This window comes from Euprymna scolopes, chromosome 46 (assembly GCF_053919585.1).
Source record: "Euprymna scolopes isolate OS-2025 chromosome 46, ASM5391958v1, whole genome shotgun sequence".
Classification (NCBI taxonomy): domain Eukaryota; kingdom Metazoa; phylum Mollusca; class Cephalopoda; order Sepiida; family Sepiolidae; genus Euprymna; species Euprymna scolopes.
In genome coordinates, this window is record NC_136527.1 from 100,882,477 (window position 1) to 100,909,933 (window position 27,457).

Sequence of the window (27,457 nt, forward strand, 5' to 3'; positions counted from 1 at the left end):
TTTGCTCTTGTCAATAAAAATGGCAATTATATGAGATATTGATTGTACTATGAAACCATATTGAAGTTGTTTGTTCTTTATTATTGTTGTTCTCAATTTACAAATCCCTAGAATAATAAATGTTTCAATGATCTTTTAGCACTTCACCATATTTTAGCATTGGTTTGTATATAAAGTTGGCACGCTGAAAAAAAAAAAAAAATGCAAATAACCAAAATGGCTGCCAATTGTTTATTACTGTGCAGATTAACTTACAATTTTACCTGGCACTTTTGCTAGGAGCAAAGTGTAGTATCTGTTCCGGCAGATGCTGCAGGCAAGGACCATATGTGTGGGCAACCTCACATATAAGACCTTGGTCAATGTAGGGGCAACCCTTCATACCAATTGTCACTATCCAACTCCCCGGGGAGTTGGTCCCCATTTCCCCTTCACTCCTCACATTAAAAATCGGCCTTGTGCCTAATTTGCTCGGTGGGGGAGCAAATAAATACCATCTGTTCCGGCAGATACTGCACTTAAGATAATTTGTACCAGTCAATGGAGGGGAAACCCTCTATACTGGGACAATTATTATTTTTGGTAACCAGAGTGACCCCTTTTAGGGGAGCTGGTTTTTACCTCACATTAAAAACGGCCTTGTGCCTAATTTGCTCAGTGGGGGAGCAAATAAATACCATCTGTTCCGGCAGATGCTGCAGGCTATGACTAGCTATGACTAGCAAAGACCAGATGTGGGGGCAACCCCACATGCCTGACCATTAACCAGCTCCCATTTCCCACCTCTCGGGAGCTGGTCCCCTTTTTCCCTTCCCCCTCCCTTCACTCCTCACATTAAAAATCGGCCTTGTGCCTAATTTGCTCGGTGGGGGAGCAAATAAATACCATCTGTTCCGGCAGATGTTGCACTTTGTGACCATTGCCCTTGTGGCAATTGGTTATTGGTACATGTAGGGGCAACCCTATATGTACCATCCCCTTCCCCTCCCTCCCCCTTCACCTCACATAAAACCGACCTTGTGTCACATTTTGCTTACGTGGGGAAGCAAATAAATACCTAACTTACAATTTTAGATCGGCGCTTGTGTTAGTGTTGCTGTATAACGTGCTAAATTTCACGAATTTTCATTGATAGGTATCGGAGTTAGAACAAAAATATTTATTTGCATATAATTCTGGCACGGGTGTAGTATGATTTATTCTTACATTTTTTATATGATTTTTTTTTTTTTTTCCACCTACAAATTTCACGAATTTTCATTGAAAGGTATCGGAGTTAGAACAAAAATATTGATTTGCATATAATTCTGGCACGGGTGTAGTATGATTTATTCTTACATTTTTTATATGATTTTTGCATATAATTCTTGTTCAAAATTATTGGCACGATTTATTTAATAATCAATTGTATAGCCTTTGGCCTTGATTACCTTCCTCACTCGCTTTTCATAGTTTACAACCAAGTTGTTGCACTCTTCAGTAGTAATTTTAGCCCACTCTTCCTGACAATAATCCTCCAATTGAATAAGATTCTTAGGCTTCCTTTGCATTACCCTCAATTTTAATGTTCTCCATAAATTTTCAATTGGATTAAGGTCTGGGCTTTGTGATGGCCACTCCAAAACATTAATATGATTGTCCTCAAGCCATTTCTTAGTCAGTTTAGCCGAATGCTTTGGGTCATTATCTTGCATGAACCACCAACGACGACCAAGTGAGAGCTCTTTAGCAGAGTCTTTCAGGTTTTCATCCAATATTTTAACATAATCTTCCTTTTTTATGCTACCTGTGACCTTAACAAGTTGCCCTGGTCCAGAGGCAGCAAAGGATCCCCAAAACATCAAACTGCCTCCACCGTGCTTCACTGTGGGTATGGTGTTCTTAGGCAGGAAAGCTTCGCCAGATTTTCTGTAAATATAAGACACTTTATTATGGCCAAATAACTCTATTTTCGTTTCGTCAATCCATAGAACACGTTTCCAGAATGCAACATCTTTATCAATATGACGTTTTGCAAAGGCTAGCCTTGCTTTCAGGTGCATAGGCTTCAATAAGGGAGTCTTTCTCGGACGACATGCTTTTAAACCAGCTCTCTTCAAAACTCTACCAACTGTATGTCGAGATACATTCACTCCAGAGGTGCTCTGTTCATCAACAATCTCCCCAACAGAGATCCTTGGGTTTTGTTTTACTTGTCGAACAATTTTCCGTTCATCTCTTGGGGAAAGAATCCTTTTTCTCCCTCTACCCTCTAAACTCATAACGTGGCCTTGCGATTTGAACTTGTTTATTATGGCTCTAACAGTGGATTTGGGAAGGTTTAGCTTCTTTGAAATCTTATCATAGCCCTCCCCATTGGTATGGCATGCTACAACAAGCTTCCTGACGTCTTCGCTGTGTTCCTTAGTTTTAACCATGGCGATTGAAAATTATAATTTAGTCACTTATAATAGTTTAAATAAATCGCTATCTAAAAATTATCTGAAAAAAATTATTCACTGAATTAGCGTTAAACAAGCATAATATGGCTATAAAAAAGTTCAGAAAGCACGTAAACCGGAAATTGATTGATATTATACTGATACTAAAAGAAAAACAAAGCCGTGCCAATAATTTTGAGCAAGGGTTTTTTGCAATTATGTTTGTTGTTCCTTTGTTATTTATTTTTTCTAAAATCCGATTGCTGCATCGGAAAGGCCAGTAAAAAATACATAATATACTTTGTTATTTTCTTTAATTTAATCCCTTTTTTAGAATTTATTAGACAAAATTTAACTTTTATTTTACCGTGCCAATAAATATGATCATCACTGTATATATGGGGGAGGTTTAAATATTGAGATAGAGGTAATATAAGACCAGAAAGAATAGTATTTGTATGCATGTGTGATGGCCGCCCTAAATGTTAACCATACTAGTGTGTATAGGTTCAAGCAGTAGCAGAATGTGAATTTAACATATCTATGCTAAAATGGGTTGCAGATTTAATTGTGTTCATTCAGTTATTAAATTGCTTTTAATTTGACTAGAAATTTTATGTTGTCAGAAACCTGTATGCACATATGTAACCAATGTATATATAACGGACTCTACCGTCGTGTTCGATGCATGAGGGCCAAAAATTTGCTCTGTTTCACTCTGCCTTCAATGCTTGTGCCACATGTGTGACACGAGGCCAGTTCTGCTCCCACAAACCAAGCCGCACGACTCACAGGATACAGGATGAGAAGGTGCTGTTCCTACTCTTGCTCTACGAAGATTTGTTTGATTCGATAGCCGTGTGTCAATGTATGTGTTAATGCCTGCAAAACATTTTTCCCTCCAGTTTTCTATCCGCAGCATCTTCTTCAAAGGTTTTTGGGTTCCGGCCTGTGTGCTTAAGATTGTCTTTCAGCTTATCTCTGTACCTCAAAAATGGACGACCCACATTTCGATTACCCTCTTTCCGTTGATTGTACGCTAGTTGCTTAGGAAGATGGTTTTCATCCATGCGAACAAGGTGACCAGCCCACCGAAGCTAAGACTTCATCAGGAAGGCCTCAATGCTTAATATGTTGCACCTAGCAAACAATCCCGAGTTAGGGGCCTTGTCTTTCCATGTTAATCCACATATACTGCGAAGGCAACGCTTATGGAATGTATCCAGTTGCTCAATCTGCCTTGACCTTTGACTGGCCTTGACCTTTGACTTCTACCTGGGAAAATTGTGTGATATATCCCAATGTAGGGAAACATTATCATGCCAGGTTTGGTCATGATTAGTCTAGTGGGCAGTAAGAAAGTCGTACACACGAACGCCATGATTTTATAAATTTATTTATTTAGATGAAATGCTATTTTTTTTTTAAATGTCAAAGTTAAGATATTTTCCATGTTAACTTAAAATACTTTTTATTATACAAAACCATTCCATAAAAAAAAAAATTTCAAAGATTTAAAAAATATATTCGATGATAGTATATTTTATTAAAAATAACACCATTTTGAAAAAGAAACATTTCAAAGTCAAAAGACTAATTTTTTTTAAATTAAACTGGAATTATGCAAATATTAATCAAAAGGGACTACGAGTGGCAAAACTTGGCAAGACTCCTGCGAAGTAGAAAGCAGAAATCAAAAAGAAATTTTTATTTTTAAAAAATCATTTTTTTTTAATCATTTAAAAAAAAAAAAAATTGAAATTATTTCTTGCATTTTTCAAAATATCCACTTTTCCGCAAACGTGCAAAAAAGCATGCAAATCCAACACCAAATTTTTGTGAAGGAATTAAAAGCTAAAAATTAATGAAGGCAAAAATAAACTTAAAAAGAACAAAAAAACAAAAAAAAAAAGGAACACATGCTTGAAAGTGAAAAAAAAAAAAAATCTTTTCACCTCCACCGGGAGGAGATGTTTTGATCACTTATCAAGGCCATAAGCCACTCGAAGATGAAGGCAAAGTAGAAGAATGGGTTGTCAATTGAACGATGAAGAATGTTAAGAGAGGACTTAAAATGATTAATGTAATGAACAAGGTTTGATAACATATGGGGACGGTTTATGGCAAATACTTGTTAGCTTTAGAGTTAAAGACAATCATGTTGTAGCTCACAGGGAAGCAGTACCATGATAATGTTCACAGTTACTTTTAATGCATCTAAAACCAAGCTTCTCTCTTTACATCATCAACATTCTAATCCACATTTGGCATCAATTGAAATGAATGGCTCTCGTCTTCAGGAGGCCTCAAGTTTTGACAAGCTTCTTGGCTTGACCATTACTCCTGATCTTAAATGGAACACGTACATCAAATCTGTTGCCAAGGCCGCTGGAAAAATGGTGGGATCTTTCTATCGATCCGGTAAATATCTCACTGCTGATGCTATTCTCTATCTATATAAGAGCCAGGTACGTTCAAGGATGGAATACTGTTGCCACATCTGGGCAGGAGCTGCTAGAAAGGACTTGTCCTGCCTTGAAAGAGTTCAAAATAGACTTCGTAGCCTCGTAGGAGATGTCCTTTTCTCCTCCTTGCAACCTCTATCTCACAGAAGAGATGTTGCGAGTTTGTCTCTGATGTATCGTTATTTTCATGGAAAGTGTTCAACTGAGCTTCAATCTATGGTCCCCCCTCGCCAAACTTTTACAAGAAACACTCGTCTAGCTGTAAACACTATCAATAATTCCCCCCACTCTTTATCTGTGCCTAAACCTAATCGTAGATTCCATGAACAAAGCTTCTTTCTTAGAACTGCACGCCTGTGGAATTGTCTTCCGTTTTCCTGCTTTCCAGCTGACTACAATATGGTTGTCTTTAAGTCTAACGTAAATAAGTTCTTGATGAGCCGTTCCATATAAGTTATCAAATTTACCAAATTTTCATTACTAATGATTACTATATTGTCCAATTTCTACTGTACACTCTTTAACCCTTATCCTTGAGTGGCCTCTGGGCCTTGATAATGTGGTGATGCCTATGTAAAAAAAAAAAAAAAAAGAACCGATGACATGAATAAAAGTGCTAAGTATAATCAGCTATAAGTAATAGTCTTCTGGAAATTGAAGGTTTAATTTTCAGTCGACATGTTCACAGCGCTTTGCGCATTTGTGAGGGTTTTTTTTTATGACGAATAGATATAATAAAACGCTTTTTTCTTTTGTGATTGTGTTTTTTTTTTTCACCAACAATCTTCCAAAGCTTATTACCGAATCAAAAATATCTTTTCAACAATATTTGTTTTTTAACAAAACGAACCAAGTCAAATTATTTAAACAATAAAAACGTTTAATAGAACAATGAATGCTGTTTGAAAAACATTCGAAGAAATTAGAATGTTTATACATTCAAATCTCGACATAAAATTTGGCGCATATTTAAAATTACACTTATTTAAAAAAAAATAAACAAATTAAATCTTTATGATGTACATACTTGCCATGGAACGAAGACGTCATATTCCAAAAATCATGTAGATTGAGCTAGTAACTTTTCTATTTGGTTAGTAAACAAAAATATTTAGTTGTCAAAGGTAAACTAAAAATAAATTTGTCCGTAGAGCCCTGGTTACTAAAAATATTATTACAAATTACTTGCGACTTCTACCTTGTCATAGCCAACGGAACTAGGGCAAATTACTCCCAAGGACTAAATAAATGGTTCCGCTCAAAATTCCATAAAATTCTTTTTATAAAAAAAAAAGGAAAAAAAAAAGTCTTTATTCAAGTTTGTATTCTATGGAGGCCAGGCGTGAACGCAGACCCCACAATTTTATTATACCATCCCTATTTAAGTTAAAAAATACTTATCACAGTATTCTTATGTACATCTATATCAAAAATACTTGTAAACATTTTTTTTTTAAATTTTTAAATTTTTTATTTCCATACTTTGTGGACCAGGCACGTACGCAGACCCCCACAATTTTAATGAATCATCATTATGCCAGATCAAACATACCCATTCCTGTGTCTCGATACATCTTCTATCATTATATGTAATCAGTTTTTTAAAATAGTCAACCATATAGGAACCTATTCATGACCAGACACACACACACATTCAGCTTTATATTATAGATTAAAAGATTTTTCTTCAAAATCTTTGGATTCGGAATTAAATAACCTGAAAAGGGTTGATATGCCGTAAAACAAAACCAACCAACCAACCTCGATTGTGTACTGAAACTGTCGATCAATATGAGAATAATGGCCTAACATTGTCTCCAGATCAACTCTGAAAAAAAGGGCCATACCTGAAATCAAGATGTAAAAATATCATCTACGACGAGGAGAGAAGAGCGAATCGTATAAACTTTTATTTCAAACGAAAATTGTTTTTTCATTTTGACTGATGCAAAATCAATTTTAAAACCTGGTGCGTGGGGCGGGGAATAATCTTATCCACAACCTCTTTTTCATGGAAGAGACGTTGCTAGATTTTAATACTACAAAATTATCAATCATAATCTCAAAAATTCCTAAAAAAACAAAAAATCTAAACCGAGGTTCGGCAACCTATGGCCTGCAAGCCGGATCTGGCCCATAAAAGCATTTCAACCGTCCCACAAGACTGATTACTAATTTTTAACATGAGAGATAAGACTTTTGAATTTAACAAAAAGCTGGTTGTCATCCTCGGATTCACTTCAAATTTGAATACTATGACCATAAAAAACACAATCCAAACCCAACCACCTCTACGTTTGCAAATAAAAAAAACGAAATTAAAAAATATTTTTTAAACAAGCATTATAAAATAACTTTTTGATGCAGTGTACACATAGGTAATCTACCAACAAAAACAAAGAAAAAAGCAACTTAATATATAACTGCTTGTAAAACTATTGTCTTCATGCGGTTAAATAATCTGTTGTTAATTAGTCTATACTTTTAACTAACAATTTCTGGAGTTAAATCCGACACACTGCTCTCAAAGCTTGCTACTCCAAAATCCAGATCAACTCAGTCTCTGATAAACAAACTTTTTATTCAAGCCAACATATGATTTGCATATTAGATGACGAGAAATTTCATTACTTCGTGATATTGTCATCATATACAGAGAAGCGGAAGCCATTTTTTTTTTTTTAATTCTTTTTGTCTGCCACCGGACACTGCAAGCTGCACAAAATGAGGTTTGTACCAATTTTACAGGTATTTAATCCCATTTCAAATATGCTTTATAATATCTGCCAGTTTTGCGTCTCCCTCCTTCAAGCTCTGTAAATCAGCAAGGGATGTACGAAGCGTGATGTACTAGTGATGAGCGTTTGTGATCTGTCTCGATTATGTACTGAAACTTTGTTGATGGAAAAAAAATCGCCTAACATTGTCTCCAGCAAGAAGCAGACGATATCTAGCAAAGAAGATTACTGATGTTGAGTATGTTGATGATCTTACTTTGTTAGCTGATGACAATGCTAATGTGAATAATTGTGTGTACAGTTCCCACACTGACATCAAAGTGTACACTTATTGCCCCAATAGACCTATGATGGTCCTTACCCATGAAATTCTTTATTTGGCCAGTCATCTCTGTATTGTGTTCTTCTTTCTCGTATTACTGAAGAGATCCTGGCCAACCGATCAGACAGACGGCTAATGTTTCTTCTTTGAAATAAAAGCCGGTGTACTGCAGGGTGACCCTCTGGCACCATTCTTATTTGTCTCGATTATGTTCTGAAATTCTGTCGATCAATATGGTAAATATGGCGTAACATCGTCTCCAGCGAGAAGGAGATGATGTTCGGCAAAGAAGATTACCGATGTCGATTACGTTGCTGATCTTGATTTGTTAGCTGACGACAATGCTAACGCACAAAAGTTGCTACATATCCGAGAAGATTCAGCTGTCATGATTTGACCGCATAGAAATGCAACTAAAACAGAATATATGTCCTTCCACTAAACCTGCTCAATTGAAACACGAGACAGAACACCACTCAAACAAGTAGATGATTTCGAATATCTTGGCAGCCACATCATATCCACTGAAAAAGATTTTCACATCAGAATAGCCAAGGCTTGGAGTGCACTTAATTGACTGAAAGTTAGATGGAAATCTGCCCTCTCAGAACTGATCAAGAAAAACTTTTTTAGAGTCGTAGTCGAGACGATGCTGCTTTATAGTTCATCAGCATGTAAAAAAAAAAACTTGAAAGTAAGTTAGATGGAACTTTAACGAGAATGCTCTGGGAAGTGTTTAACTTAAACTGGAAAACACACCCAACCATTAATTGTCTGTATGATTGGTTGGCCAGGATCTCTTCAGTAATAAGAGAAAGAACACGATATGCCGAACATTGGTACAGAAGAAAAATGAGGTCATCGGTGATGTGGTAAAATGCAGAACTGCTAAAGTATGAAAACCTGTCAAGATGTACGCAAAATAACTGACAGAAGACATTGGCTTACAACTTGAACATCTTCCTAAGGCCATGGAAGATAGATCTGTAGAGGGGAAAGAGTCAATTTGATCCGGGCAACATTGGCTTACAACTTGAACATCTTCCTAAGGCCATGAAAGATAGATCTGTAGAGGGGAAAGAGTCAATTTGATCCGGGCAACATTGGCTTACAACTTGAACATCTTCCTAAGGCCATGAAAGATAGATCTGTAGAGGGGAAAGAGTCAATTTGATCCGGGCAACATTGGCTTACAACTTGAACAGCTTCCTAAGACCATGGAAGATGGATCTGTAGAGGGGAAAGAGTCAATTTGATCCGGGCAACATTGGCTTACAACTTGAACATCTTCCTAAGACCATGAAAGATAGATCTATAGAGGGGAAAGAGTCAATTTGATCCGGGCAACATTGGCTTACAACTTGAACATCTTCCTAAGGCCATGAAAGATAGATCTGTAGAGGGGAAAGAGTCAATTTGATCCGGGCAACATTGGCTTACAACTTGAACATCTTCCTAAGGCCATGAAAGATAGATCTGTAGAGGGGAAAGAGTCAATTTGATCCGGGCAACATTGGCTTACAACTTGAACAGCTTCCTAAGACCATGGAAGATAGATCTATAGAGGGGAAAGAGTCAATTTGATCCAGGCAACATTGGCTTACAACTTGAACATCTTCCTAAGACCATGAAAGATAGATCTATAGAGGGGAAAGAGTCAATTTGATCCGGACAACATTGGCTTACAACTTGAACATCTTCCTAAGACCATGAAAGATAGATCTGTAGAGGGGAAAGAGTCAATTTGATCCGGACAACATTGGCTTACAACTTGAACATCTTCCTAAGGCCATGGAAGATAGATCTGTAGAGGGGAAAGAGTCAATTTGATCCGGGCAACATTGGCTTACAACTTGAACATCTTCCTAAGACCATGAAAGATAGATCTATAGAGGGGAAAGAGTCAATTTGATCCGGGCAACATTGGCTTACAACTTGAACATCTTCCTAAGACCATGGAAGATAGATCTATAGAGGGGAAAGAGTCAATTTGATCCGGGCAACATTGGCTTACAACTTGAACATCTTCCTAAGACCATGGAAGATAGATCTATAGAGGGGAAAGAGTCAATTTGATCCGGACAACATTGGCTTACAACTTGAACAGCTTCCTAAGACCATGGAAGATAGATCTGTAGAGGGGAAAGAGTCAATTTGATCCGGGCAACATTGGCTTACAACTTGAACATCTTCCTAAGACCATGGAAGATAGATCTATAGAGGGGAAAGAGTCAATTTGATCCGGGCAACATTGGCTTACAACTTGAACATCTTCCTAAGACCATGAAAGATAGATCTGTAGAGGGGAAAGAGTCAATTTGATACAAACGAATGCTAAACAAACCAAACAACACACATCATAAAAAGGAATACAAATACAAAGAAATGCCTAACAATTTACAAGATGCGAACAGCAGGGCAGCTCGAGCAGACGACAGCTGTTTACAAGCAGTCATTTGAAAGCGACAAATAAAAATATATGAACTGTATTCAGAAATCGGCGGCAAAAATATATTTCCTTACTTTCCCCTTTCCCCACATGAACCTCCAAAATTTTCACCCGCACCAAAAAAAATATTGAGCTCAACCCAACAAAAATAATGCTGATCAATACTGACTTGATAAAAATTAAAATCTAAGTTCGAATCATTAGGTTCATTAGCGAGAAATATTGGGAGGCGGGAGATTTAATCGAGGCCTTTAAAATAACGAATAGAAATTTTCTAAATATAGAAACCAATTGTTTTTGTAATTCTTTTCTAGTGTAAATTAACTGATGAATTTTAGAATACACCTGGTTGGTTGGTTGGTTTTTTATTTTACGGCATATCAACCCTTTTCAGGTTATTTAATGCTGAATCCAGTGATTTTGAAGAAAATCTTTTTAATAGAATGCAGATATTTTTTTTTTCAAGTCGGTTTCTATTTAACCCATAGTTGGGACCCTAACAGGTACTATCACTCCGGGTCAGAGTGGACCTGGGAGCAATGGCAATTAAGGGGTGGCTCCAAACTCCCCAAAGCCCACAAGGTGGGGCCTTACCATCGGATATAGTTTAAGGTCATATCCAGGACCAGAATATAGCTGGAAGCCGTAATAATGGATGATGTGGGCTATATGTAACATGGCCGTTATTTTTTATATTTGTGTTGTTACACTGCAAACCTCTCAGACCCACATGCTGTCTGGTACCGTCGCAAAAGAACAAACAAGTAAAACAAATAGAAAAGAAATAAAAATCCGACTTAGCATTTTTTTAATGCAAACGAAATGTATTCATTTGTGGTTCTTCCAAAACAACGCATTTCATTTTATTGCAAAATTATTCTCAAACACGCATGTGCTTTTTAAAAGTCTCTATCTCCGCCAGATGGCCGTACTTGGCCAGCGCTTTTTTCATTCTCCATTTTACACGTACATCTTTGCTTCTCTCCAACCATGTGGAGTATTTTTATTTCCTTTTCTTGTGATGCAAGCTCGTGCACAATTGCTAATTTGCATACGTGCTTTAACGGCTGCTGCTACTGCTATTTTTACATGTGCCCATATGCGCTCTGTTATTTACTTTACTTTTATGCAAACACATTAAAGCTAAATTAAGATATTTCAGTGGATTGATTTCGTAGAGATAGCTTATTCCTATAAGTCTATTGCTTGCTTATCCACTATTTCATAAATTATATATATGCTAGCAGGGGTGGTCGGCGTTGTTTAAGTGTTTGGATGTGTAAAAAAAAAAAAAGTTTTGGTAGGTAGGTAGGCTCGAACTCTAAGCTTTGAAGTGAATAGCCTGATAACTTATGTCGACACTACGAAGGCAAAGAAATGAGAATGGTTGAAATCAAACAATTAAAAAGTTGCGTGACAGCTGCGTAAATTTAATGAGGTCAAACATCACGCCACACGGGAATGAAATCACACACTTAACTTTGGCTGGAAGCCAGTTTTACCCAAGATGTTGGGGAAACCCAGCTCCCCATAAAAAGGGGAGTATCCAAATGAATAGCAATTGTCTGATATAACAGGGTTTTTTTCCCCCCCGCATTGATCAAACCTCATTGCTTTCTGGACGGCTCGGCATGAAAGGCCAAGAATGCCTTCGCTTTCAGTTTTGCTTTTTTATACGGAAAAGCCAAACAAACACGCGGAGATTTTTAAAAAAAGATGTTATGTGGGAGGGGGGGGGGGCTCAGCTCCCCATAAAAAGGGGATTATCCAAATTGAATAGCAATTGTCTGATATAAGGAAAATATTTCCACATTGATCAAAGTTGATTGCTTTCGGACATTTCTGGCGATCGCAACCGGAAAAATACCGCCAGAATTAGTGTCGCTTTTATTATACGAAAAAGCCTAATCTACATGCGGCGAGCGAAAAATGTTGAATATTTATCTTCCCGAAGTCAAGCAAATTAAATAGACAGGCGAGATCCGTTGTTAACTCAGAGATATTATGATTTATGTGTTATATAAAAAGTTTTAAGTTGTGAGCCAACCGAGCACTTCTCTGAAAAAAGCCTTTCTTGGACATACACAAAAAGCGAACACACATACATACATTTTCACTTTTATATATATAGATATAGATAACAGACTGTAAACGATAAATTGGCAGTAATTTCAATCCGAAATTTTTTTTTTTTTTTAAAGCAGCATTATCAATCTGCATTGTTAATTGATGTACTCTTTAGAGTCTGACATTCAAGATTAGCCACAAAAAAAAAACAAAAAAAAAATGAATGCCAGTGTAGAAATTAACCATAAAATGGTTTTCGCTGAATTGTTCCGCACCGGGCATAAGACGTCTGACATTATCAGAGACGCTCATTATGCTCACAGGGTTGTTTATTGTAGCAAACTTAAGGGAAGGTAAAGATATCCAAAAGAAGGTTCATAGTACGAAAAGTGATAAAATCTACACCAGCCAGACTTTGTGGATACCCTGTGTGTATATATATATATATATCTCATAATTTAGTAATTTAAATTTTATGATGTAAAATGGTTGAATTTCAAATGTAGAATTTTTATAATATGCAAGACAAAGAATACATTTCAATGAGTATATTTCCTTAACCTATAGGTTTTCGATGTCTACCCATTTCCTCAGAGAAAAAAATATTAGCAAATATTGTGTAAGCATGGGCAAACATCGAAAACCTATAGGTTAATGTTATGTGGAGATAAGTAACCAACCCGGAACATTTTACATAAGGAACGGAGTCACCGGATTCACACGTGTGTGTGTGTGTGTGTGTGTGTGTGTGTGTGTACATATATAAGATCTTTGAACTTCGTTCTTTGCCATGACTGGCAAAGTATATTTCGTCTAAAATTGGAAATGGTCTTGAACCATTTTTAATTTTTGAATTTTCCTTGCCTGATGTGATCTATTATGATCGAAACGGTCTGCACATCGTAGCAAGATATGACTGCATTTACATTAAAAAAAAAATATATATATATATTTATGTTGACATGCACAACGTATTTGAAGAAATAAACGGTAAGATGGTCAACATCATGAAATTTGAAATATAGACTTTTGTCATTTGTTTGTTATGTGCTCTGTAGTTTCATTGAGCTTTATAACATACAGAATTGTAATAAATAAAAGATGAACTATGATTGAATGAACATATTTCCCCATGAACTTATATACACAGTGTAATTCAATATTATAGGAGAAATAATAAGAGTGCTCAATATTTGTGCTAGAACATATGTTTTATGCAACAGACACTGTTTATTGGTTTGATCTTCGATCAGTACCTCTGGTTTCATGAAAACACGGGAGACAGGTTTGCAGATGTGTATATATAGATGAACATCACTAAAAACAAAACGAACAACGTACTAAGATAATATGACGAAAAAGCAACTACAACAGAAAACAAACCAAAAAAAAAAAATACAACAAAATGGATGACATACAAAAAAAATTGTCTTTTTTATGGAATGCCAGTGTCAAATGGACAACAACCTTGCAACAAGACGAAGAATTACACGATGAGGAAAGGTGCGTTGGCGCTAGAGACTTGGAACTTGGAACGTGAAACTAATTTTTATTTTTTTGTTTGTACAAACTTCCAGAAATGATAAACATGCATGTATTGCCAGGGCATTCAGGAAAGCCCACCTGTTCCGACCAGCCAAGGAACTCGAAACGTTAAACTGGTAACTCTATTGTGTTGAAATGATTAACAAATTTCTGAATTAGGTTAGATAAGTATTAAACCCAGATACAGATGCAGGGGACCGGATGCCCATCCGCACAGACACGGTGCAGGGGACCGGACACCCATCTGCACAGACACGGTGCGGGGGACCGGACACCCATCTGCACAGACACGGTGCGGGGGACCGGACATCCATCTGCACAGACACGGTGCGGGGGACCGGACATCCATCTGCACAGACACGGTGCGGGGGACCGGACATCCATCTGCACAGACACGGTGCGGGGGACCGGACATCCATCTGCACAGACACAGTGCAAGGGACCGGACACCCATCTGCACAGACACGGTGCGGGGGACCGGACACCCATCTGCACAGACACGGTGCGGGGGACCGGACACCCATCTGCACAGACACGGTGCGGGGGACCGGACACCCATCTGCACAGACACGGTGCGGGGGACCGGACATCCATCTGCACAGACACGGTGCGGGGGACCGGACATCCATCTGCACAGACACGGTGCGGGGGACCGGACACCCATCTTCACAGACACAGTGCGGGGGACCGGACATCCATCTTCACAGACACGGTGCGGGGGACCGGACACCCATCTGCACAGACACGGTGCGGGGGACCGGACATCCATCTGCACAGACACAGTGCAAGGGACCGGACACCCATCTGCACAGACACAGTGCGGGGGACCGGACACCCATCTTCACAGACACAGTGCGGGGGACCGGACACCCATCTTCACAGACACAGTGCGGGGGACCAGACACCCATTAATGCCAGGCTTATAGTAAACTCAACACATTATCCTATCAGACCGAATGGTTAACTGTCATGTTGCAAAGTTTAATTGCTTACAAAATTGGCATGATCGCCTATTTATTAACAAAAAACACATTTTCTTTGCATGTCAAGTAAAAAAAGCAGGTAAACAAAACTGGATTAAGGCGGCCGACGACATGAAAAAATGTTTAAATTAGTGAATTAAGGAACTGACATACTTGCAGGGATGGTGTGTGGGACTTTCTCTGGATTTTTGTTGAGGTGTTTTGGGTTTTTATTTTTTGATTATTGGATTTTTTTTTAGTGGAGAAAGAACAAGAGAAAAAGGAGGAAGAAAAAGGAATAAAAACAGATTGTAAACACAAGTAATAGAAGAAAAAGAGAAAGAAAGAAAAAAATATTTCTTAAACTATTTAAAAAAAAAATTTTTTTTTTAAATGATATACAGTTTTTAAACACAATTTTATAGAACATATATATATATATATATATATATATATATATTGTGCTATAAAATTGTGTTTAAAAACTGTATATCATTTAAAAAAAATTTTTTTTTTTTAATGATATACAGTTTTTAAACACAAGTTCATAGAACGATATATATATATATATATATATATATATATATATATATATATATATATATATATATATGCATCTTTTAACCTAACACATTCCCAGTAAAAACATTATGTACTTACATGTTATAGCGAAATTTGTATAAATTTCAAAAATTACAAAAAATGATCCAATAGAAGATATGCTAAATGTAATTTTTAACAAAAAAAGCAGCCACAATTACGTTCTGAAATGCATGGATTTAAAAATGGCGGACCCTTAATTTGTCAATTTAAGTCAAGGGTTATCTCCCTTGTTTGTCACCCTGATTTAGTTTCATGATAAAACTCGATAATTCAATAAGTTGTATATTTGCTTGCAATCATTTTCGTCATGACATGTAATAATGTTTTCACCTGAAATGCGTTGGTCTAAAGCATCACCGATATAAACAAGCACCAATATAAGTTTTATTTTTTCTTTCTCTTTTCTCAAGGAAACGGTTTTGACACAATTTGAAACATGCAAAATACTTACAGCAACTTTTGAATCATCCTATCAAGAAACAGCAAAATGTAGTTGTACAAAGAAAATTCATACCTTCGTTGTTTTTTGGTGTTACTTTTTATTTTATTTTTTTTTGAAGGGAGGGTCTTATATGCAGAGAGGAAGAGTTGTCTTTTTTCTGCATTTAAATAGAGGTAAGAAACCATATTTTACAGCTTAGAAAATAGAATTTTCGGATCAAACTGATTTGAGGCACTCCAGAATGAACAATGAAAAAAAACATAATTCACTTCCGGTTGAATTATCAAAAAAAATAAATAAATAAATAAAACATACTATGGTGTATACACACACACATTTGTAACTTTTCTTTTACAGTAAAAAAAAAATTAATATAAAAAAATAATTTATTTCCTTATTCTAAGAACAAAATGGTTTTCTCTTTATAGAAATTTAACTTTATTATATAAAAAAAAAATAAAACCTAACAATTTCATCCAAAATAATTTCTATTTTTCATTTTGTTTTGTTTTATCTCATTGTTAAGCACTGGTTAGGAATGTCTAAAATCAGCTAATGTTTCAAGTTTTGAATTAAATGAATTTCAGGCACCCCAGAATAAGGACACACTGACTTTATACTGCATTTTTTTTTTAACTTATGGTAAAAACCAATAAGTTGGATATGTGCATTTGTAATTTTGCCTTTGTAATTTAAAAAAAATTTCCAAATTAAAAAAAAAAAAAAAGGGGGAGGGGTGTATTCATTAAATTTTGTGATTTTGTATTTGCAATTTAAAAAAAAAAAAATTCCAAAATTAAAAAAAAAAAGTGGGGGAGGGGCTTATTCATAAAATTTTATAATTTTGCATTTGCAATAAAAAAAAAAATTTCCAAATAAAAAAAAAGGAGGGGGGGGGAATATACCCATCTCGGACACAATATTATCAGGGAGGTCATTCATGAATATCAAGAATAACAGTGGTCCAAGGATCGATACCCAAGGCACTCCCGCATTAATGTTATGCTGCTTGGATATATGTCCATCAATGACAACCTGGATGGTCCTATTGTCTAAGAATGATCTAATTATATTTAGTATTTAGTCCAGTTATAAAGTACGATTTAATTTTCATTAGGAGCCCTTCGTTCCACACTTTGACAAAGATATTGGATATATCAAGGGCTACAGTCCTGGCTTCACTCCTCTTACCCAGTGCATGATATGTGCGATCAGAAATATCCTAAAAATACCTGCAGTAGAACGACATTGCTTAAATTCATACTGTTTATCCGAGAGATTAGTTTTTGCGAGGTGGTGGATTGCTGCCACATCTGGGCAGGAGCTGCTATTTTTGCCTATCAAAATAGACTTCGTGGCTTAGTGGGGGATGCCCTTTTCTCTTTCCTGCAACCGATCTCCCACAGGAGAGACGTTGCGAGCCTGTCTTTGTTTTATCGTTATTTCCATGGCAGGTGCTCGTTAGAGCTCCAATCCCTGCCCCTCCCCTCACCAAACTTTCACGAAAAACACCCGTCTAGCTGAAACCACTGTCAAAAAATTTTCCCCACTCTTTATCTGTGCCAAAACCAAAACATAGATTCCATGAACAAAGTTTCTTTCTTAGAAGTGCATGCCTGTGGAACTCTGTTCTGTCTGCCTGTTTCCCACCTGACAACAACCTGGATGTCTTCAAGTCCAACATAAACAAATTCCTGATGAAACGCCCCCTTAAGTAAGACACTTTATCAAATCTCAACACTAACATACTGTACACGCAATAACCCTTATCCCTGAGCGGCTTCCGGGCCTTGATAAGTGGTGACCACCTTGTAAAAAAAAAAAAAAAAAAAAAGGTGGTGGACTAGTGCTTGATTAATTAAGGTCTCAAATTTTAGCAAAGTGGTGCAAGAAACTGATAGGGTGATAACTGAGAAGGTCCGTACTTTCACCAGAATTCTTGTACACTGGTACCACAGAGGATATCTTCCAGCAACTAGGGAAGCAAGATTCAGCAAGGTATTTATTGTAGAGCTTGGAAAGTACAGGGGCTAGCTCAGCTGAGCATTTCTTAATTACTATAGCAGGGATGAAATCAGGTCCATACACCTTGGAGATGTCTAAATTTTTTATGATATCGCAGACATGAGAATGGGTGATTTTTATATCATCTAATGTGGCTTTAGTCCGCATAGAAAATTTGGAAGGGAGTTGTTTGTTGGTTCTAAGATGGAGTTGGAGGCGAATCGTCGAACAAGCAGCTCAACCTTTTCCGTTGCTGTGCATGTAACCTTCTGGTTAGATAGTGGAGGAATTACTGCTTGCCCTTTATTCACTACACTATTATAGATTTTCCAGAAATTGCAAGTTCCTACCTTCTGCGATTCTATGCGTTCCCTAGTTATTTCAGCATGCCTTCTTTCGGCTGTGGTTATTTTTCTCTTACAATGATTTCTAGCATCTATAAATTTTTGCCTATCTGTATTTGACTTATGACGTACAAACCAGCAGAACGCATGCTGCCTTTGTGCAACGGTAGCTGCACAATCTGTAGTGAACCGAGGGGGGTGAGTGGGGCTTGCTGTAATATTTCTGTGTACGACCGTGTGATTTACACCATTTGGTTGTTTTACTCTCACACTGTTCGGCAGGATGAGAGAGAAGACAGAAGTGAGAGTGCATGTGTGCGTGTGTGACACAAGAGTGTGTCTGTGTGTGAGACGAAAGTGTGCGCGCGTGTGTGTGTGTGCAACACCAAAGAGTGTCGGGGAAGAGGGGCAAAAAGAGAGTGTGTGTGTATGTGTGAGAGATGGAGAGAGATCAAATAGTGTGTGTGTGTGTGCCATTAAAGGGTGGGGTGAGGAACCAAAGAGAGTATGTGTGAGAGGTAAGAGAGAGTGTGTGTGTGTGTACGCGCAACACCAAAGAATGGGTGGGGGGACCAAAGAGAGAGAGAATGTGTGTGCGTGTGTGTGAGGGAGAGAGATCAAAGAGAGTGTGCATGTGTGCAAGAGAAACCAAAGAGTGTGTGTGAGGAACATCAAAGAGAGTCCGTGTGAGAGAGAGAGCCAAAAAGTGTGTACATGTGAGACCAAGGAGTGTGTGAGAGAGAGGGAGAGAGAATAGTGTGTGCATGACCAAGAAAATGTATAATGCTAAACTTTCCAAGTCATTTTCTTAACAGAGCATGTAAAAAAAAAAAAAAATATCCCCCACCCCAGTGCATCGGAAACAGAAAAAAGAAATAAAAATAACAAATGGACTCTTATTTCTGGTCAGGATTTTATAATCATAATGACACTGACATCTCATCAGCAATGGGGCACTGCTCCGTCTAATTCTATAAGGGTCCACAGTTTGGCATCAAGTAACTCCTATATTCACAAAAAACACTGACACACATTGTGACTGTAATCATGAAAATCGTCCAGAAAAATAAACAAAAATGAAATCCAAATCGAGGCTGAATTAAAATGAAACTTGCTAAAGATAATGACATGTTTGTGACATCATTTGCAGGCCATTTTTTTTTTTTTTTTTTTTTTTAATTTTGGTTACAAAGCCAAGCATTTTATCTCTTGCCGGAAATCTGACCTAGTTAACCCATTTAACACACAACGCCCCCCCCCCTCTCCCAACGACCTAGTCAACCCAATCCAAACGCAGTGCACCCTTCCCCAATAACCTAGCAAAACTCATTTAAAATGCAACGTCCCCCCAACGGCATAGTTAACCCATTTAAAATGCAACACCCCCCCCCCAACGGCATAGTTAACCCATTTAAAATGCAACGCCCCCTCCTCATGACCTAGTTAACCCATTCAAAATGCAACCACGCCCTCCTCATGACAATTAAATTAAAAAATTGCACTCTCTCGACCTAGTTAACTTATTCCAAACCTGGCCCCTGATACATCATTTACCTTGGGTGTGTTGAGTCAACTTCTTCCAAAGGAGGAAGTTTCTGAGGAATATTCAATTAGAAACACAATTTTCATGACTATTAACCCATGCAAATTTCAATGGTCCCCACCCCCACCTCTGATCTCATGAACCAATTCGAAACATAAACCTTGACTGGTGGGGGAGGGAAATTTCTCCTGTTCTCTGAGCCACCTTTCCGAGAGTAGAGACATTACAAGTTTTGCTCTATCTTATTATTTCCATCAAAAAGTGATCGACTGAGCTCCAATCTGTGGCTTTTCTCTGTAAGACATTTACAGCAAGAAATCTGATCACCACAATTACAAAGAAATTTCTTTTCTCCCTCTGCATATCAAACATCAAATGAAATTGCCATGGACAGAGTTTCTTTCCAAGAACAATCCCACTGAAAAATAAGTTGGTCTATAACAAATTACATAATTAATCACGTTGACACACTGGTTCGCGTTAGATCACAAAAGTTAAGCAATATTGAGCCTGGTCAGTAGCAGATGACTACTACAGAACACTAGGTGCTGTATGTAGGAGGACGTCAACACTTCCCTGCAAAAAACTAGCGTTGTTATCTCCTCTGATGAAGATATACAGGTTTATAAATTTAATATTCCCTTGACACTTCCTCCGTCAGAAGAAGCCAATTCAACTTGCCTGCAGTGAATGCCATTTGTTTAAATTACATTATACTATACTAACAACTGAAAGTTTGATTTGTCAGTTTAAATGCTACTTAGGTCCACTTTTTAAAATCCAACCAACATAATTTTATAGCGTAGAAGGTAAAAGTCTAGATTCGAATCCAGGACAGATTGTAAAAAAAAAAAAAAAAAAATGATATGCAATAAATGTATTGTTTTTAAGACTCTGACATTTTTTAGAGTTAAAACCTATTTAGTATTATGTATGTAATCCATTTAAACGAAACAAATGTATGTGTGTGTGTGTGTGTGCATGTGTGTGTGTGTGCATGTGTGTGTGTGTGCATGTGTGTGTGTGCATAAGTGTCTGTGTGTGTGTGTGTGTATGTGCACATCTGTGTGTGCGTGTCTGTGTTCACTTGCGCGTGTGTGTGTGTGTGCGTGGCTGTGTGTGCGCGTATCTGTGTTCAAGTGTGTGTGTGCGCACTAGTCTGTGTGTGCGTGCGCGCGTGCATGGCTGTGTGTATGTGTGTGTGCAAGTGTGTGTGTGTCTGTGTGTATATATGTCTGTAAGTCTGTATGTGCGTGTGTAAGTCTGTGTGTGTGTGTCTGTGTGCAAATATTTAACTAATAAACTACTGATCACATAACATTGAAATTAACAGGAAATAGTAATCTATATATAAAGCAAAACAAGCGCGTGAGTTTTTGTATGTCCGACAAAGACTTTTTTCGCCGAGCTTCTCTTTACTATCACTTAGAAGTGTTTATATACCCCCTAGATAATAATATCTAGGATTTGCGAACATGTGTCGCGTCTAGATTTATTAACGTCGACTTTTATACAATTCTTGCTATTTCGGCCCCGCTCGTGTGGATTCGGCTTTTTTGTATAAAAGTGAAACTAAGGTGCTGTTCCTGGCCTCTATGAGCCAGGAACATCCAGAAAGCAATGGACATTTGGTTAATGTCAGTGAAAACCGTCATATCAGACAATTACTTTCATTTGGGCATTCCCCTAATAAAGGGGGGAGCTGGTTTTCCCAAGACAATGATTGAGGAAACAAAACCAGACAAAGTTGGGTAAAAAACAAACCCAAAAGAAATATCCCACAGTTAAAATTGCGGAATTTAATTTCCTTTGACCTAATTAAATCCGCCGCGCAAATGCCACTTGTGTTTAAAACGTTAAATTGAAATTCGTTTCAGCTACTTTCCTTTCGTGGGCGAGCGGTAACTTATCAAGTTTTTCGCCTCAACATTCCAGATTTCATCCTACACACACAGACCTACAAACACCCGGGCAACGCCGGGTACCCCTGCTAGTCTATAATATAAATCTCACCTGTCTGTTTAAATGTATGTATGTACGTATGTATGCCTACAACTTTCGACAAAGGCGATGGATTTTCACGAAACTGGTATCATTTTGAAGCTCGACCCTTTCGGACGACAAATATCGAAAAATTGGCCCAAAACATTAATTCCTTCACCCTCAACTGGGCACTTTTTTTTTACAGGGAGGGGGTCACTTTTTTCGCTGATATTTTCGAAAGTTATCCCCTCTTTTCGATTGACTAGCCTTAATTTAAACCTACGTCACTTCTGGTTTGACAATGGACGCAACAGCAAAGATATCACATTTTTTCACTTTCTTTTCCTCCTTCGTGGTACGGGTTCGAACCTGCCTACCGACTACCACTTTTTAAAAAAATTATTTTTTACGCTCGTGATTTTCCTTTTTTTTTTGGTTCAATCAACACCCTTACACACACCTCCACTTTCTTTTCCAACTTCGCGGTACGGGTTCGAGCCTGCCTAGTACCACCTTTTTCTTTTTCGTTTTTTTTTGGGCTCAACTCACACCTCCAAACACCCGGGCAACGCCAGGCACCCAGGCTAGTAATTATATATATGGAATAGATGTTGCTAAAAACAGCCTATCAAACCTTGACAGAGTACAAAATAGACTTCGTGGCTTAGTGGGGGATGCCCTTTTCTCTACCCTGCAACCTCTCTCCCACAGAAGAGACATTGCGAGCCTATCCTTGTTTTATCGTTATTTCCATGGCAGGTGCTCGTCTGAACTCCAATCTCTGGTCCCCCCTCGCCAATCTTTCACGAAAAACACCTGTCTAGCCGAATCCACTGTGAAAAATTTCCCCCACTCTATATCTGTGCCTAAATCAAAACGCGGATTCCATGAACAAAGCTTCTTTCTTAGAACTGCACGCCTGTGGAACTCTGTTCCGTCTGCCTGCTTCCCACCGGACTACAACTTGGATGTCTTCAAGTCCAACGTTAACAAATTCCTGATGAACCGCCCCCTTAAGTAAACACTTCATCAAATCTCCACACTAACGTAATGTACTTGCAATAACCCTTATCCCTGAGTGGCTTCCGGGCCTTGATAAGTGGTGATCACTGTGTAAAAAAAAAAAAAAAAAAAAAAAATGTATGAATTTTTTAGAGTCAAAATCTACCTCTGCATGTTGCTTACAGTCACGGAAACAGGAAACAAGGAGGGAATTCCAAAGTCCAACAATCTGAAGAAAGAAACTATTAGAGTAGGTTTTCCAGCATCTAGAGGCCTCAACAGTGATGGGGTGGGATTTTGCTGCTTGTCAGGTAAGTCGGGAGTATGTACGTTGAGGGGACACAAATGTAGTGAGTTCATCAGAGCACATTCCATTAAAGTACTTGTAAAATAGGCGCAGGTATGTGACATTGCAGTGATGGGACAGGGGATGCCCAGTGTTGCTCGGGTGTTTGTCGGTGTAAAAGAAAAAAAATGTTTTAGTAGGGAAGTAGGCTCGAACCCAAAGCCTTGAGGCGAAGGGTGAAAAAACCTGACATCTTACCGCTCGGCCACGACGGGACAGGAAGTGATTAGCGTTCTAATTTCACGATTAAAAAGTTAAGTGACAGGTGCTTGAATTAATGAGGTCAAACATCACGCGATAGGAGAAACTTAACTTTGTTTCCCCAGGATGTTGGGGAAAACCAGCTCCCCATAAAAAAGGGAATGTCCAAATGAATAGCAATTGTCTGATATGACGGGGGGGGGGGGGTTTCCCTCCACATTGATCAAAGCTGATTGCTTTCTGGACGTCTCGGCACAAAAGGCTGAGAACACGACTTTGTTTTCAGGTTCGCTTTTTTTTATACAGAAAAGTCAAAGAAACACGCGGAGACTAAGAAATACTGCGAAAATAATGTGTAAAAGTTGCCCAAATAAAAGATACACGCGATATCCTTTCGTAAATCGGAAATAATATAATCTAGGGAGCATATAAAAAGTTTTCAGAAACAGTGACCCCCCTCCCTCCCCAAACCTTTGCTGGACATACACAAAAAGTACATACACACACACACACATTTTGCTTTGTTCATAATGTGATTAAAGAAAAAAAAAAAGAAAAAAATTATCATCTATGCCAAACTTTCCAAGAATCTGTCCCCGATGCAAATAAAAACTTTTACAGAGTAGAAAAGAGAATAATAAAAATTTGTCACCTTGTATGCAACTATTTGTATACATTTACAAGCTATTATATCTCACTAATCAGAAATGTCGAGAAAGAAAAAAAAAATGGCATATTCAAAATGATTGACAATATTTCTTTTTAATATGCATGCACCAAATTTGAGGTGTTTTCTTTTTTTTTTTTTTAGAGGCGGCAAACTTTAAATTGACAAATATTTTCTTTAACTGCAGATTCCACAACTATCGGTTATTTTGAGTTCAGCTTAGTTTGGCAATTCATCATGAAGCGACTGACACCCGAGCAGTGTTTTCAAATTGTACAAATTTATTTTATTTACATTTCATGAACTAATAATTTCACAAAATGGACCCGTCAACTAACCACCTTGTTCGTGCAATTTAACCCCATTAGATTATTTTCTTTGGGCATATGTAAAGTCCCATGTTTACACTGATAAACCAGAAACAATAGACCACTTGGAAGACAACATCTGACATATTATTGCCAAAATACAACCTAATTTAATGCATAGAATTTGTGAACATTAGACTTGTAAATTACACCATATATGTGTGAGTTGTGGGAGCCATGTGTCCGAAATTGTCTTTAAATTACAAATGGCAAAAACTAATTTTTTGAATAAACCACATATTTGTGCAATACAAAATATTTTTCTGTGATTTATTTTAATTTAAAGAAAAAACAAAAACACCCTTTATAAAGGTCAGGTCGTAATTTCTATATATAAAGTTAGGTATATGTATATGCTTACATATTTCTATGTATATGATTCACTCGTAAACTAATTAACTGATCATTATGATTTTAGAACACAACTGCTAGACATAAGATGCAGTAGAAGTTATATTTAGTTTAATTTAGTTTTATGCAAGGGAGGGGGGGGGTGAAAAAATTCAAATACCTCCAATTTTTGCCAAATGTTAAAAATGGGTATTAGACATCAATTAATAAATATTTTCAAATTTTAATTTCTTTGAAGTGTTTTATAGGGCATAATATGAGCACAACCTTCTATTTGAAAAATGAAATATTTCAGATTTGCATTAAATTTGATCTGTAGTTATTGGACACTGATTAAACAAGATTCCCTGAAATTCAATTACTTCTTAAAACCTCTTAAGTCAGTTAAGTTAAACATTTTCTAGAATGAAAGTCGTGCAATAGATTTTGATCAGAATTTAAATAAGGATTCTAGACACAAGGTTTAGCATCATTACATCTTAACTTTAATCTTCAGAAGAAGGGCATAAAAGTGGTGCAAAATTTTTCTGTTTGAGAAAGGGGGGAATAAAAGAGGCTGCAAGCTTTTCGTGAAAATTCAGATCTCTAACTTTTGTGAAATTCTAACAATAGGTATTTCACATCAATTAATAAATCTTCCCCAAATTCCAGTTTCTTTGGAGTATTTTAAAGGGTTCTTAGGATGAGACAATATATGGGCTCAATCTTCCATTTAAAAATCCAAATACATCAGATTTGATCCATAATCAACAATTTAGCAAGATTCCCTGAATTTCTTCTTAAGACTCCTTAAGCTTGAAATGATTTTTAGAATGAAAATCATGTAATGGATTTTGATTAGAATTGGAATCAGAATTCTAGACACAAAGTTTAGAGTGATTATATCCTGACTTTAATCTTCAGAAGAAAACATTAAAGTAACACAAAACTGTTTGGGGAATTCTTCGAGTTTGTGTTTGACCGAACATCTATGTGCGTAGTTGTATCTATATGGAGAATCCTTTTAAAATAAATTTCATTCTGATGCCCAGCATTTCCACATAATCTGATGGGTTGGATAGTCTATTGAACACAAGTTGTTTTGAAATTGAAAAAAAAAAAAAAGTTTGATCATCAACAATAATTGCATATTTTAAGGTTTGTTAAAAATACGACAATTTAAAAATAGTTAAAGAACTAATTGTTTTATAACTATATGTTGAATACTTACAGTGGCTAATTCATCATCTTTGAAGTAGTTTCCAAGTTCGCGTACGCCAATCACGAAGCCACTGTAAAGAAAAAAGGAAATAAAGTTATACATATTGCCTCAGAAATTTTAAAACAAATGTACACAGAGTTTAGTCAGAAAAAAAAAAAAAAACGAGAGGGCGACTGCGAATTAGAGGCCATACTTATAGGGGATTTGAGCATCAAAAATATAAACTTCATAAAAAAATCTAAACATGGAGAACTTAACTGAAAAAAAAAGACAACCTTAATTTAAAGAAAAAACCTTAATTAAAAAAACAATTTTAAAAACGTAAAAAAGGAACTTTAATTTTTAAAAAAAATCTTAATTAAAAAAGAGACTTTACTTGAAAAAAAAAAAAAAAAAAGAGTACATAAAACAACATGATATAAATGCAGATGTGCAGCAGGGTTTCATTCTTAGACCATTATTATTTTAGATTTAAAAAGAAAGACTTTACTTAAAAAAAATGACATACACAAAAAAAAAAACATTTTCATTACTAAATCAACAATAAATGAAGAAAAACCTACACTAAAAAAAAAAAAAACAATTGCCAAAAATAGGCTCTGGATGATCCCCTTAATGTGCGATCTTAATGACAAATCTCACAAAGCTCACTACACAATTCAGGTCATTAGCTTTCCAACAAGCCTTCATTTATTAAATTCTGATCAATAGTCACTGAGATTTCGAACTTATAAAATAACACTTACTTACATATTTAGAAAAAGGCATATATATATATATATATATATATATATATGAACAAATGATTAATAAAACATGTTAAAAAACATCTTGAAAAAGAGTTAAAAACATATTTAATTTTAATAAAAGAAAGCACAAGATAAGTGGATAGTCCTTAATCCGCGGAGTTTCGAAGAAATACTCTCCTTCTCATCAGAGGGCAGGAATTAGCAAAATGTGGGATCGGATTTTGCATGAAAAAGTATTTAATGAAACTACAAGTAAGTCACAGATCTTGGTTAAAAAAAAGGGTGAGGTAAGGGGAATAGGAGGTAAAAGAAAAATGATAAAAAGATTTCACATGAATGGATATATATATATATATATATATATATATATATATAATATATTATATACTAGCAAAAGTACCCGTCGTTGACTGGGTTCAAAAACAGCCTACAGAAAATAGACTTTGATTTATGAAAGTATGATAAGTTATGAAAAGAAAGGGTTGTAAATTTGGGTCGAATTTGGGGGTATCAATACCAAAGCAAAATATGATAAAAGTAAAAATAAAATAGATAAATCCCATAATTTATTATACCATACCTGTTCACACTGAAACACTTATCACAATATTCTGTGGATCTATATTGAAAAACCTTGTTAAACTTTGTGACATATTTACATTCTATGGAGGTCAGGTGCGAACGA

General features: G+C 36.7%; 1 protein-coding gene across 38 annotated transcripts in view; it reads right to left on the reverse strand.

Moving 5' to 3' along the window:
• Positions 1-27,457, reverse strand: part of LOC145271199 (arf-GAP with coiled-coil, ANK repeat and PH domain-containing protein 2-like) — a 636,480-nt gene that overhangs the window by 446,623 nt on the left and 162,400 nt on the right. For 13 of the 38 annotated variants that reach the window (XM_080126765.1, XM_080126762.1, XM_080126745.1 and 10 more), the window contains exon 4: positions 26,033-26,093. In XM_080126765.1, coding sequence (XP_079982891.1) covers positions 26,033-26,093 — 61 coding nt within the window. Of the gene's footprint in view, positions 1-15,142; positions 15,170-16,022; positions 16,041-26,014; positions 26,094-27,457 lie in introns of all 38 variants that reach the window. The other 25 variants (XM_080126741.1, XM_080126736.1, XM_080126760.1 and 22 more) reach the window with 3 other exon arrangements.